The following is a 15,275-nucleotide window of genomic DNA, read 5'->3' on the forward strand; positions in this document are numbered from 1 at the left end:
ACTAGACCCATCATGAGGAGGTCAACATTAGTCAACACAAAGTATCACATCACTCACTCATCCATTGTCTACACATTCACCCCCCCCCTCAGACAATGCTTTCCATGCTCATACCACTCTCCATGCAAAAAGCTTACTTCTTACCCTTTTATTCACCACTTCCTTTTGCAATTTCCAGGGATGGCCCCTTGTCCTTGATCCTTCCCCTCATTCTGCCATAAATTCTCTTCAATATTCTCTTATTCTCTTTATTAACAGGATCCTTACCCTCTCCAAGGGTACTTCAACCCCCATCCTAGTGACCAGATCTGAGCACAGAAATCCAGATGTGATCTGATCAAAGCTTTATACACTGGGGCTTTATACACACTCACCTCTCATTGTCAATGTCCTTAACATTGCAGCAATCCTCTGAGATGTCTCCAAAATTTTGAATATGCCTTTGGAACTTCAAATCTCTATCCACAATCATTCCAAGATCCCTTGCTTTCTCCACTTCTAGTATAACTCCACCAAGTGAGTATGAAGCAATCCTTCTATGGATCCCAAATTGTAAAACCTGACATTTAGTTGCATTAAACTGACATCCCCATTAGCTTTCCCACCTTTTGAATCCTCTTTATCTACCAGTAAAGCTTGGCTTACGATAAATTGAAAATTCAACACAATCTGTGGGATTACAAATAATTAAGGTAACCACAAAAAGGATAGTTGTTAGTGGACTCGCGTTCAATAGTGAACTTGATATGGGAGTACAAGGAGTTTATTTTCTCTAGGAACTGAAGTAATTCTGAATTGGTGATGATATATTTGCAATCTGGTCTCATACTGATTCAGAATTACTTCAGTTGCTAGAGAATATAAACTCTTCCCTATTAGGTTCACTATTGAACACGAGCCCAATAACCAACTACCCTTTTTGAATACCTTAAAAATAATGAAGGTATTCAAAAAGGTATTACAAATAATTAAATAATAATTCTTTGTAATACCTTTTTGTAATCAGGTCATGTTGAAATTTCAGTTTATCATAAGCCAAGCATTACTGGAAGATACATTCACTCATCCTCACACCATCATTCATCACAAAAAATGGTATTGTCAAGTCTTATACATAGAGCTCATATGATTCCTTTTGTTAAATGAACTGCATAAAATTAATTTGATATGTAATGGATACAACAAAGCTACCATTCAAAAAATTATTGATAATATTATCCTTCCATCAGACTACAATCTGATGTGAAAAGAATTTCAATACCTTACCTTAAAGGAGCCTTGGACAAATAGCAAGAATTCTTCAAAAATTCAATCTATACACCTCCTTCAAACCAGTTCAGAAACTGTCTTCCTTTCTAACATCCACAAAGGATGCATTACCATCTCTTTCCTTACCAGGTGTCTATCAAGTATCCTGCTCATGCCATCTTTGTTATTTTGGACAGACTGGCTGTTCTGCATTGATTAGAATTGAACATCAAGAGTATATTGTCGGATTTTTTGAATCCAACAAGTCTGGCCTTGCTTGGCACACTACTGACACCAGGCACAGTTCTTTGGAATCATGCTAAACTTCATTTCAGCAAGTTCGGATTTGATTGCATTTTCCTAGAAACATGTGAAACTATGAAATCATCTGAACCATCAGACTGCATGCAAATATCCAAGTTTTGGTTAATGATCACTATTAATTGTATTTTTTTTTTTCATCTACACAACTTTTTTACAATTGTTCCTTTGAACTCTATAGATGTACTTCAGTTGCGATTGAGACACGAGCTAACATGCACATGATTGTGATGCATCTTTTGAATGTAATTAATGGTTTGTCTCCCTGATGAAAGCCACAGAATGAAACCATCTTACTTTCCTTCCACTCTCCAGAAACCTGTCCCATTGCAAGACTTGAATTAAACAACAAAGTTAATGCACAGTCAGTTCCATAGCACATTCCCTTATAATATGTGGTGAAATTCCATCTGGTCCCCCCACTTTATACATTTAGAATACATCCTCTTCGTTCACGGCTAACACTTCACTACTACTTATCTCTCTAGAAATAAAGCTTGCTGCACCAGGATAGAACACCTTAATAAAGTGATCATTACACAGCTCAACTATACCATCTGCATTGGTCACCCAGGTCACATCGTCTAGCAAAGTAATCTATCCACAAACATTTTTCTTCCTACTTCTCATATTGTGAAAAAAAAACTCCTTGGGATTCTCCTTGGATTGCAGTACCAGTCTCCTCTCATATTCTAATTTTTCTCTCCTTACTATACTAATCACTTTCCTAGCTTGAGCCCTATATTCCTCATGCAACTGCTCTCCACATTCCTCTTTATATGCCTTCTATAATCTCTTTTTGTTCTGCAATTTCCCTTTTATTTCTCTTGTCATCCATTAGACTCCAAATTGCTTTATCCTCTTCATTCGAGATATACAATCTGTCATTGCTGTCAACAATTTTTTTTCTTAATGTTGTTTTCTTAATACGCTAATGTGGTTAGTGTATCTGCTCTCCAGTCAAAAGGCTGCGGGATCAAATCCTGCCGTGGGCATGGATGTTTGTGATTGTCTGTGGAAATACCAGTGGTGGTGGTAGTCGGCGGTAGATAGCATTGGTGTAGTTGCGGTCAGGTAGTGAATTGAGTTGGCAGAGACAGAGTTGTAGAGCAGGTGCCCTCCCTCGATGAGTCTATGGACTCCCTGGAGGTGTCAAATAATAACAATCATAAAAAAAAAATAATAATAATTAAGCATCTCCCATGCACTAATGATCCCTCACTTCATTCAAATTCTCTCATCCATTGTATTGTTGTAAGCTGGTTTTTCAGTCTATGATGGTCACCTGTCTTATAATTCCATATAAATTCTGTTTTGATACCTCCACATGCCTATTCATCCTCCAAGTCAGGACTACATGGCCACTCTCACAATGGGGAGCAAGTATGACATCTCAGTCACAATCAGATCCTCTGATGATATGCCCAAATCCAAAACTCTTGATGCTCATGTTCATCAACCTCAAATCTCACACTACACAATTCATGCTACCTATCAGATCAATCATCCCAACTGTTACTTTCATCTCCACATTTTCATCCCTCTTCACTGCCATTGCCATGCACTATTGTTCCACCAGGTAAGCATTCCTCTGGCACTCTACTCGGCACACCCTAAATCATCAAATTTCCATACATGACACTCTGAACAGATTCGTTCATCCTTCTCTCACTGGCATCCCTGACACTCATACCTTCCAATCTCTCTCCCATTTCTCTACCAATCTTCCTCCTCTCTCTCATCTCTCCATCCCTTGATTCCACACTCTACTTTCTGCAATTTCCTCTGTTCACGTCTCTCCCATTTTCTCTCTCTCTGACACCATTCTCTTATAACTAGACTCATTTTTCTTATTTGTCATATTCTGGTGAAGTGCCAGCACTTTACACAAGAGAGGAATAAAATTTTTACCTATCTAGCCAAGCCATATACACTCAGGCAGATTGCATGATGTTTTTAACTTTCTACAAAGAATTAATTTGCACAAACACATTTGACTGTAATTTTGTTTATAAGTAGATAATGCATCGCTTAACTTAACTTTTGCACATAAATATTATTTACTAGTTTACTTTTGCCTATTTATGTAGTGCCTTTGATCTTATGTATTGTGTAACCTTGTTATAATTTTGTTTATATGTAAATACTGCATTACTGAACTTAATTGTTATGCATGTATATTGTATAATAATTTCTTTTTGACTATTTATGTACTATTGTAATAACATTTACTGTAATTTTATTTATATGTAGATACTGCATTCCATGGCTTGGTTTTTGTACATTCATTTTGTTTACTAGTTTGTACTGTTGACTATTTACATACTGCTGTAACTTTTGACCTCATGTATTGCTGTAACCTTTCCAGTAATTTTATTAACATATAGATAATGCATCGTGAAACTTAATTTTTGTGAATGCATGTTGTTTACTGATTTCTATTCAACTATATATGTACTTCTGTAACCTTTGTCGTAATTTTATTTATATGCATATACTGAATTGCTTGGCTTGGTTTTTGTACATGCATGTTGTTTACAATTTTTCTTTGACTGTTCATGTATTGCTATAACATTTACTATGGCACAGTATGACCTTTGCTATTTTTGAGCCAATAAACTATAAACCAACCAACTCTCATTCTTCTCACAATAGCCAACCTCTCCATCCTCCTAATATCTTCCTTCCATCTCCTTTCTCAGCAGTTCTATTTCTCTCTTCATACACCCTGCTTTCAATTTACATTGACACATGCAATCATGACCATCAAACAAACTATCTCCATCTGCTACACTAACCAAGGTTATGTGCATATCTTTAATATTCTCTCCACCATCCAACACACTACTGGTATCTACAAATTGTTACCCATTTTAGAAGCATTATTTCCACTACTGCTAAATCCCAAAGTCAAAATTCTTAATGTCTCCCAGCACCTCTGCCTACATTTCATGAACATTCCTGTCCTGCACCTGCTACATTTTTAAACGATGAGATGTGTACATACTGCATGTATAGCAAGCTACAAAATCAACTATTGCTACGAACAACATAGTCTTTATATGGTGAAATGCTAGGTAAGGTGCTAAAACTGGCAACCACCATACTAAATACAATCAATATAATTTAACACAATACAGAGACAAAATCCTAAAAATACCATACAATCATACAAAAATCATCAATTTGCATAGTGTAAACTTAAAAATTAGTAATGGCAATGAAATAAGTACAATATCTTTCTTTATATTAAATTTTAGATCTAAAAAATTAAAATTATGAAAGTTAATATTTACCTAGAAATAAAGTTATTCTGGAGAGAATAAAAACAATCATATAACTCCATTTTTGGCAAACGAAGTGCAATGAGAGGTTCCAAAACTTCTAGCCATCTGTTATTCTTTTCATAGTGTTGTCCAGTCACTTTGCAATACCTTGTTAAAACAGATTCTAAATCACTGACAACACTGAGCTTATCTTCTTCTTCATTTCCTAACCTATCTAATATAAGATTATTGCTTATAAGTCGTTGTCGAGTAAATTCAATTTTAGCAAAAAAATAAAAATAAACAATTAAAACAAAAAAATATACAAAATGTTATTTTATAAGCATTTTGCATCTAACTCACCAACTAAATTCTGACATTCCTGTCTAATTATAGCTTGTTCTGGAAGATCAAAAATCTCATCCCAAATCAGTGAAGTATCTTTTGTTTGAACACCCAAACAAATCTGAAATTTAAATATTTCAAAAACAAATTCAATTTTAATTCATTCAAATAAACTATTTACAAAATAATTATATACAAATTTATTTATGATTTATATATGTTATACATGGTTATACATCTCATCCTGAACTTAACAATCGAACATACCATCTGTTCAGTCATGACTACATACTAAAGTTTTATTTTACAGCCTCTAGTGAACTGAGATTAATATTTTAACAAATGTGCATGCATGTGTGTGTGTGTGAGAGAGAGAGAGAGACGAAACAGGTTTTAAGTGGTTTTCATTCTTAAAGAAAAGAGAATTCAATGGTGTATACAATGCTTAGATTATCTTGATATATATATGCTTGAGTGGTGTGCAAGATAATCTGCACATAATACATGATTAAGACTCAATTATTACTATCTGCCTATTAACATTTTCCCCCCTAAATTAATCTAGATTTCTGAGTTCTCCAATATGATCATATCTAATGTTTCAGTCATTTAATTGCATGAATTCATCCAGATCTATACTGTCACCTGGATCTTTCATCTGGTCTCAAACACTGGTTTAGGACACAAGAGTATACAGAGGATTTGAAACAGGAAGTGATCACCATTTAGTGTTGAGCAGGATAAGATTGAACTTCATATTGAAAAGAAGGGTGTGTACGAAAGTTTTGAAATAATCAAAGTTGAAAAGCTATCAGATGTGAATTATACACTCAAATACACAAACATTATTCAAGACAAAGTAAGTTTTCAAACAAGAACCAAATCTTGGAGATGCAGTGGCAAACCCTAAAGAAAACTTTGATTCAGCCAGAGAGGCATGTGGCGAGATAAACTGCAAGGTTAGAAAAATCAGAACTCCCTGCCGGACTCAAGAAATTAAAGAGGAAGTCAAGGAAAAGAGGAAAGCATATTAAAAGTTCAAGGCAAGTAAATCAGCTTGTGCTCTTAGAGAATACAGAGAAAAATGTAAGAAAGCAAAGCATTGTGTAAAATTAGCTAAACAAGTCATGTGAAGACTTTGGTAAGACCACAGAAAATAAATATCAGGAAGGTGGTTCTGGAGGCTATTGAAAAAAGCTCAGAAATGGAGAAAGTATTGTAAAAAGGAATTAGAAATGATAAAGGGGATATGAAAACTGAAAATAAACATATTCTTGGTGTATGGAGTAATTACTTTAAAAGATTGATAAATGAAAAAAAAAAAAAGCAATGACAGCATGATGGTAGAAAACACTCAAAAGGAATGCCATGTGGAATATATCTGTACTTGAAATAGCTATCACAAACCTGAAATGTGAAAAGGCAGCTGGAGGAGGTGATATTCGACCAGAAATTACAATATGGAGGTATAAAAGTTTTACCCACTGCATAATTCAGAAAGCCTGGTCAGAGGGTTGTATTCCAGATTAATAGATTAGAGCACTCATAGTACCCATCTATAAAAAAAGGGAATAAAACTGAATGTGAAAATTACAGAGGAATTTCTCTACTGAGTGTTCCTGGTAAGATTTATTCAAGTATTCTTGAGTAATGGCTAAGAAAAATTGTGAAAGAGAAGCTTGGAGAAGAGGGTGGGTTCAGGCCAAACAGAGACTGTCAGGATCAGATTTTCAGTTTAAGACAAATAGTTGAGAAATCATAGGAATATAATAAGAATCTGTATTTAAGTTTTGTAAATCTGGAAAAGCATAAGACAAGGTGCCAAGAGGAAAGCTGTTCCAAATGCTCATTACATGATGTAAATGGGAGTAATACAGTCTCTATTTAGGTTGTAAATCAGTAGTTAGAATTGAAGAAAGTACAGGAAGATGTTTGAATGTTAAGTCAGGTGTGCAACAAGAGTGTATGTTATCTCCACTGTTATTCATATATATATGAATCAAATTATGAAGGGAAGCAATATTAAACTGATATCAAAATTGGAGATGTTAATCTCAGCTGTTTACTTTATGCAGATGATGTTAAACTCCTAAATAAATCCAGGACATGTCTGCAGGATTTCCTGACCAAATTGAATAACCGCTGTAATAAATTTGGCATGAAAATCAGATACTGCTAATGAAAATAGGCAGAAACATTGAAGACATCAACTGCATCCTGAATGAAGAACCTATAGAAAAAGCAACATATTTTAGCTATTTACGTGTGTAGAGGCTTAAGTGCTGTGAGGACATCATGTTGGAGGCTTAATGGATTTTTTACACCACTCAAAAAGAATTAAAATAGAATTTAATACTTCCTATATTTCGTCCTAGTCACTAGGACATCTACAGGGATTACAAAAACAATTAATGTAACATATACACAAATAACAAACAATACTAAGCCCAACCAGGTGGGTGACACTAAAGTCCTATCTAGGTAGAGCACCCTCTAAGGGCAGTAGTAGGTGGCCTCGAATGTAAGGTGGGAACTGGTGATGAGTGTTTCCCAAATCTTCGGAAGCTTAATGCAACCGTATTTATTGAGATTTGGTTGGTTTTTGAGAGCTGCTGCTGCTTCTAAGAAAAGTCTCTCTTTCTTGAATTTGCTGTGGTGGAGCATGGTGGTTTTCTTCCATGATACCCTGTGGGTGGTGTCCAAAACATGGTCAGCCAAGCCTGAATGGCCATAGTTGTGTTTGAAGATGTAAGACTTGTGTTCCTCTAGATGGATGGATGCTGATCTGCCTGTCTGTCCAAAGTACGCCAGCTTACAGGAACAGGGTACTTTGTAAACTCCAGGCAGAGAGAGAGGAGGGAGCTGATCTTTCGTAGAACAGATAAGGGTAACAAGTTTGCGGTGGGGCTTATATGCTGTGTGTAGGTTGTACTGTTTTAGTATCTTGGCTATTTTTTCGGATGTGCCATGGATGTAGGGTATGGTGATGGCATTTTTAAAATCTTGTTGACGAGAAGGACAGGGAATGGGGGAGGAGTTGATTATTTTTTTGATACTGTGATCGCTGTAACCATTGGAGGGGAAAGTGCTGTGTATGTGGTTAAGCTCAGTAGTGAGGGCGGTTCCACTGGAACAAAGATTGTGGGCTCTCTTGGTAAGAGTTTTAATAATGCCATATTGTTGAGAGGGGTGGTGGTGGGAGAGTTTGTGAATGTATCTGCCTGTGTGTGTGGGTTTTCTGTATACGGTGAAGGTAAGTGTATCATTAGGCAGGCATGTGACTAAGGTGTCTAAGGAAGGGTAAAACAATTGTTCTTTTCCTTTTCCATAGTGAACTGGATTCTTGGATGTAGACTATTGAGATGACTGAGGAAGGAGTCTAACGTGTCTGGGCCATGAGGCCAAATAGAGAACAAATCATCTACATATCTTAGCCAGATAGAAGGTTTGAGTGGGGCTGAGTCTATGGCTCGTGTTTCGAAATCTTCCATATAGAAATTGGCAAGGGGGGGGGTGAGAGAGGGGAACCCATGGCAGTTCCATCTATCTGCTTGTACATTTTTTTGTTCCAAGAGAAATACCCAGAGTTAATGGCAAAGGAAAAGAGATCTAAGATGTCAGAGGGAAAAACGTTTTCTAAGAGAGATAAGGTGTCAATTAAGGGAATATTAGTAAACAAAGAGGAGATATCAAGCTTACCAATATGTCTGTCTTATTCAAGGTTAAATTTTCGGTGAGGGCTTTAACCTTGAAAATATTAAAACTCTTACCAAGAGAGCCCACAATCTTTGTTCCAGTGGAACCACCCTCACTACTGAGCTTAACCACATACACAGCACTTTCCTCTCCAATGGCTACAGCGATTGAGAGGAAAGTGCTGTAGCCATTGGAAAGTCATTGGAGGAAAGTCGCCATACCCTACATCCGTGGCACATCCGAAAAAATAGCCAAGATACTAAAACAGTACAACCTACACACAGCATATAAGCCCCACTGCAAACTTGTTACCCTTATCCGTTCTACGAAAGATCAGCTCCCTCCTCTCTCTCTGCCTGGAGTTTACAAAGTACCCTGTTCCTGTAAGCTGGCGTACTTTGGACAGACAGGCAGATCAGCATCCATCCGTCTAGAGGAACACAAATCTTATATCTTCAAACACAACTATGGCCATTCAGGCTTGGCTGACCATGTTTTGGACACCACCCACAGGGTATCATGGAAGAAAACCACCATGCTCCACCACAGCAAATTCAAGAAAGAGACTTTTCTTAGAAGCAGCAGTAGCTCTCAAAAACCAACCAAATCTCAATAAATACGGCTGCATTAAGCTTCCGAAGATTTGGGAAACACTCATCACCAGAGTTCCCACCTTACATTCGAGGCCACCTATTACTGCCCTTAGAGGGCGCTCTACCTAGATAGGACTTTAGTGTCACCCACGTGGTTGGGCTTAGTATTGTTTGTTATTTGTGTATATGTTACATTAATTATTTTTGTAATCCCCGTAGATGTCCTAGTGACTAGGACGAAATATAGGAAGTATTAAATTCTATTTTAATTCTTTTTGAGTGGTGTAAAAAATCCATTAAGCCTCCAACATGATTTTAGCTATTTAGGCACAATTTTTAGTGAAGATGGCAAATTAAATTTGGAAATAGAGTGCAGAATTAGCAAAGCTGGTATGGTAGGATGTCAACTGAGTAAATTTATATGCAATAAGAGAGAGAGAGAGAGATTAGTCAAAGACGGCGTTCAAACCAATTTTAACTTATGGATCTGAGAGATGAGTTAGAAATAAAACTCTTAATCAAAGAATAAAGACCACAGATATGCATCCTGAGGGAGATTAGTAGAGTGAAAAGATGCATCAGTGGCAGTATCACATGTAAAACAAGGATATTTAGAAAAGAACTTTACATTGTTAGCATTCAGGAATGTGTTAGTAGAATTAATTTCAAGTGGTATGGCCACTTAAATAGAATGGAAGAGGAAAGAATAGCTGAACAAGTGTTTTTTTGCCAGGATGGTAGGAAAAAAGGTCCAGAAGAAGACCACGATGCAGGGATTGATATGAAGCATGACTTATAAGGCAGAAATAAAGATCTAATATAACTTTTGATGTAGTACTAAGGGAACTGGAACCCTACATATAGAAAACTAGAATATCTATATAATTATGTAGCCTCCCTACCACGGTTGAAAGAATCATGTAACATATAACATTTGCTTGGAAAATAATTTGGGTTTGAATCTCATAATGCCAAAAGGAATTTTTAGATGGAACTTTTTTTGAAATAAAGGTGAGATAGCCAGTCTAATAAGGAGGCTAGGTTTTTCCTGTAGCCAAACAGATAAATCATCCATAGAACACATGCGATCAGTAGACAAAAAATGTTTAATGTGTAGCATAGCAGTGGTAAACAGTACAGTGCTAATAATGAATCGTATAGAGCTGTTTGTGTAGCAATATGTAGAATGGCCTCCTATAATAAGTCCAGGGATTCCATGGGTGTGTCATGTAATAATAAACTCGAAAGAGAATTAGAGAAAGAGTGTAATAATTAAAATATAAAATGCTGAACTGCTTGAGTAAGGAAATTGAAGAAAAAACTAATATATATTATTAAAAAGGAATAATAAACATTTAGGGGAAAAAAATATTCTAAAACTCCTAACATAATATGATTATTTAAATAAAATGGGACAGGAATGGTTACCAAAAGAAATGTTCTGTTCCAGGAAGGAAAAATCCTTGAAGTCCTAAATCTATGTAGGTATGTAGATAGATGGACTTTGTACAAGTCCAAAATGCAAGATGTGACAATAATGTAGATCAGGGCTATCCAACCTTAGGTAATCCAAGGGCCGCATTAGAAAAAAAATTTTATCCGAGGGCCGCATCACAATGTGTATCTAGTAATTTGGTGAGCAGCTGCTACACAACCTCAAAAGCTGAACAAACAAACAACACTAATCGCATGCTCACATTCCCCGTGAGCGCCAGGAGAATGCGCGTCAGAAAAAAACAGTGTAAGAATGCTTCTCTGACACATCTAAAATTTGCAAAACACGTGGGTGTATAGTGATGTAAAAACACCAAATATAATTATCAACATCGAGATTATTGATTAGTGATAGAATTAAAATATCTAAGATGCATTTGATTCAAATTGTTATTTTCTTTTTTCGCTCGTGAAAATCAACCCACAGGAAGGCCACACAAAATTGCACCACAGGCCGTATGCGGCCCGCAGGCAGTGCTATGGACAGCCCTGATGTAGATAACAGGTAACTTTGAAGGAAACTGTTGACAGGAATCCTAATGTCAACTTTATCACGTAATAATATCATATTATCCTAAATCTGCTTAAGGATATACGTTAGAAATTGAAGGCAATGATGATTTCCATTTATTGGCTGATGATGCAAAACTGGTGATAATAACAGTTGACCATATAATCAGGCTTAAGTACTGGGTGGATATGATGTTGAAAGAGGCTTAATAAAGCAAAAACAGCACCAGAAAAGAAATAAAATCAATGTTTAATGCTTCAAATTTTTATTTTCTCAGACATGGAAGACATCTTAAGGGAGTACAAAATATAAAACTGTAAAACATCTAAAACAAAGTGAAACCCAGTAGATGCAAGTCTAGAATCCTAACTAGGTAGTGTGTCCTCTAACAGTGCCAGTGACTTGGTTGTAACACAGAATACTTATTAATGTTTCCCTATTTGGGGAAGATTAATGCATCCATATTTATATAAATAAAAATAAAACATCAGCTAACATCTTTTGTTCGCATATAGGGAGTGGGCAAGGCGTTTTAGTCCTATCTAACTTTTGGAGACTGAAGAGGCAGTTCAATCTCCACTGGTAGCCAATCAAAGATAACTGGCCCAAGACTCTCTCACTAATTATACATGGCATCCAGTGAAGAGAGGCAACTGACAAGTGACTATGTCTACTGTCTGAAAATAGTATTCTACAGTTGATTTTTCTGGAGTTTAAGAGACAAAAAACTAGAGTTTCAAGGAGAAAAACCCACTTGCACGTGTCAGAAATCGACTAACTTGGAAACTGGTTGAAAAAAGGGCTTAGTAAAAGCACTTCTAATTGCGACTAGAACTGAACTTATGGCACTCTTTCTTTGGGAGATCTAGTGCTGCTCACATGTAACTTTCACTGAGCTACAAAAGCGCTCATATTTATTTAATATTAGGTTATTTTTTTAAGGACAGCTGTAGATTCTAAAAAAGTCTTTCATTTCGAATCTTGCTGCAAGAACTTGTTATTTTTCCCATTTAATTCTGCATGTAGCATCCAAAGCATAATCTGCTAGATCTGACTGACCATAGTGACGATTACGGATGTACTTCTTCTGTCCTTTTATGCTGGTGGCTGCTAATCTTCCATTCAGTCCATAATAAGCCAACTTGCAGGAAAAAAAGAAAGTATACCCACACCAGGAAATGAGAGGAAAGAACTGATCTTCAGGAGTATACAGTTTAATTCCAATCTATAAACACCATAATAAAAATGATCCATAATGATCAGCCTTCCTTTGTTCACTAACCTTGTTCATTGCTACCCTCTGAATTTCCCGCCCTACAGCAACATTCAACTAAATATCTTCTTATGTTAACCTCCACCTCACACTCTGCTGTCTCAAAACTACAGCAACTATTACCCTTTTATATTCTCCTAGAGCATGCATAATTCCCCATCTATCATCAATAGCACTCCCTTTATGCCCTTTCTATCCGAATGAAAAACATTACACCTTTCCATTTCTATTCTTCAGAATATCATCCTCATCCAACCATATTTCACTTATTCATATCATAGTATTTGAATCTACAGTTCACCTCTGAATACAATCAACTTTCTTATTAAATTGATGTATTTTTCTTCTCACTGTGATACTCATTTATATTCTGCCCAAAATTAAAACAATGATCACTCCCTATCTTTGGTTGTTGAAAGAAGTGAAAGTGAAGAGTGAGAAAGTGAAAATCGTCAGTATTTTACCTCAATATGATAAAAATGAATTAAGAAGAAGAGATATTATTATTATTATTTAGGCCTCCAAGGAGTCAAAAGACTCATCGCAGGAGGTCCTTCCTAGGAAACATAAGTCCATCAAGACAACGTGGGAGGTCCCTCCTAGGAAACACAGTCTAACATACCACTCCTTAAACTCATTGACCGTTCTCGCTCTCTCACAACTATCAGGCAATGCATTCCACGGTTCAACCATCCTCCATGCAAAGAAACCACTCCTCACCCTCTTGCTCACAGTTTCCTTTCGTAACTTCCAGGGATGGCCCCTTGTCATCACTCCTTCCCGCTGTTCAACCAAGTGAAAGAACTCCCCAGTGTCAACACTGTAACCACCTCTCAACAGTTTAAAAGTCTCAATCATATCACCTCTCCTTCTTCTATCCACCAAACTCTGCAGTCCACATTCCCTCAGCCAATCCTCATAACTAACATTGTATAGTCCTGAAACCATCTTTTTCATTCATCTCTGTACACTTTCCACAGTTAATTTATCCCCTTCAAATCCTGGGGACCAAATCTCAGAACAATAGTCTAAGTGTGGTCTGATCAGGGACTTATACAATGGAATGATAACTCTTATCTCTGCAGGTCAGCATCCCTCTCATCATTGCAGCAATCCTTTGTGTTAACTTCACAACCTTTGCAATATGTCCCTTGAATTTCAGGTTTCTATCAATCATCAACCCCAGATCTCTTGTCTCTCCTACTTCCTCCAGTATATCTTCCAGACTACCATCATATAGCAAATTGTTGTCCCCTCCTTTTTTATTTTTTATTTTTTTGTGCAGAGGCAAGGAGTGGTTTATAACCCTTTAAGCAGTCATATATGTGCATAACTGATGTAAATAAAGCACTTATTTACCAAAGGAATTAGACACGGTGATTCATTAAGTCCTACCTTATTTAATTTAATGATGGATGCCAGCAAAGGTTGGTCGAATGGTAGAGCCTCTGCTACGAATGGCTCAGTTAAGTAAGTTTGAGCAGGTTAGTAGTTGGAAGGGGAACAATCGTTCGATGCTGTTGGCACACTCTTGCTCAATGAGTCTTTGGACTCCCTGGAGGTGTCAAATAATAATAATAATAATATCTCCTCCAATAGAGCATACAGTGTCCCGAACTTCAAGACCATACATTTTGCTGCATTAAACTGACACCCCCCCCTATTCATTTGCCCATCTGTCTAGCTTATTCAAATCCTCTTTGCATGACTACTACATCTGCACTATTACTAATAACCCTTCCCAGGTTCACATCATCTGCAAACAACTGAATATCCCCCTGCAATCCACTGACAATGTCATTGATATAAAGGTCCCAGTACTGAGCCTTGTGGGACCCCACTTGTAACCCTCTGCCTCCTTGAAAGTGCCTCACCATACACAACTTTCTAATATCTATCGGACAGTCAATCCTAAATCCAGTTGACCAACTTGACATCCAAACCCATGTGCTGCAACTTAAATATCAGCTTATTATGTGGCACCCTGTCAAATGCCTTTGCTAAATCCAAGAAAATGGCAGTACAGGTAACCCTCGTATAACGCGGTACTTATACAATGCGTTTTCGATATAACGTGGTCCACAAATTGTAGAATCCCTTATTCAACGTGGTCTACAATTTCTAGTAACCCTTTATTTTTTTTTTTTCATATTTTTCACCACGGGACACTTAAAAATCAAATTTTATCTTCGCTAAATTTGTGTCTGCCCGTATCGTGCAAGTAGTTATAAGTATCGAATTTAGTTTTATTGTATCACTGAATAAGTACTGTACAGAGACTTTTGCAGTCTGTGTCATTCTCAACAAATAGTGCAATTAGAGACAGATGGAATAAAAATGGTGCTAACTAATAAATCACATGTCCCCTCTCACAGAAACTATGCTGTATAGACTTAAGCAAAACCATATGGTGCATCGAAACACAGTATCTAACTAAAAATATTGTCCAATTTTTCAATTATGAAATAAATGTTTGTTTTATTGCATTTGAAATTCTCGATGTCATTATGACAGATCACAAAGGCTAA

General features: G+C 36.6%; 1 protein-coding gene across 2 annotated transcripts in view; it reads right to left on the reverse strand.

The window, feature by feature from the left end:
- Positions 1-15,275, reverse strand: part of TBC1D23 (TBC1 domain family member 23) — a 417,318-nt gene that overhangs the window by 337,570 nt on the left and 64,473 nt on the right. The window contains exons 3-4 of one of the 2 annotated variants that reach the window (XM_090412602.1): positions 5,199-5,301; positions 4,866-5,070 (exon numbers count right to left, since the gene is read on the reverse strand). In XM_090412602.1, the coding sequence (XP_090268728.1) occupies positions 4,866-5,070; positions 5,199-5,301 (308 nt within the window). The remainder of the gene's footprint in view (positions 1-4,865; positions 5,071-5,198; positions 5,302-15,275) is intronic. The other variant, XM_090412603.1, reaches the window with a different exon arrangement.

The sequence above is a fragment of the Typopeltis vanoorti genome, chromosome 23 (genome assembly GCF_054136105.1).
Source record: "Typopeltis vanoorti isolate ZY-2024b chromosome 23, IOZ_Tvanoo_1.0, whole genome shotgun sequence".
NCBI lineage: Eukaryota > Metazoa > Arthropoda > Arachnida > Uropygi > Thelyphonidae > Typopeltis > Typopeltis vanoorti.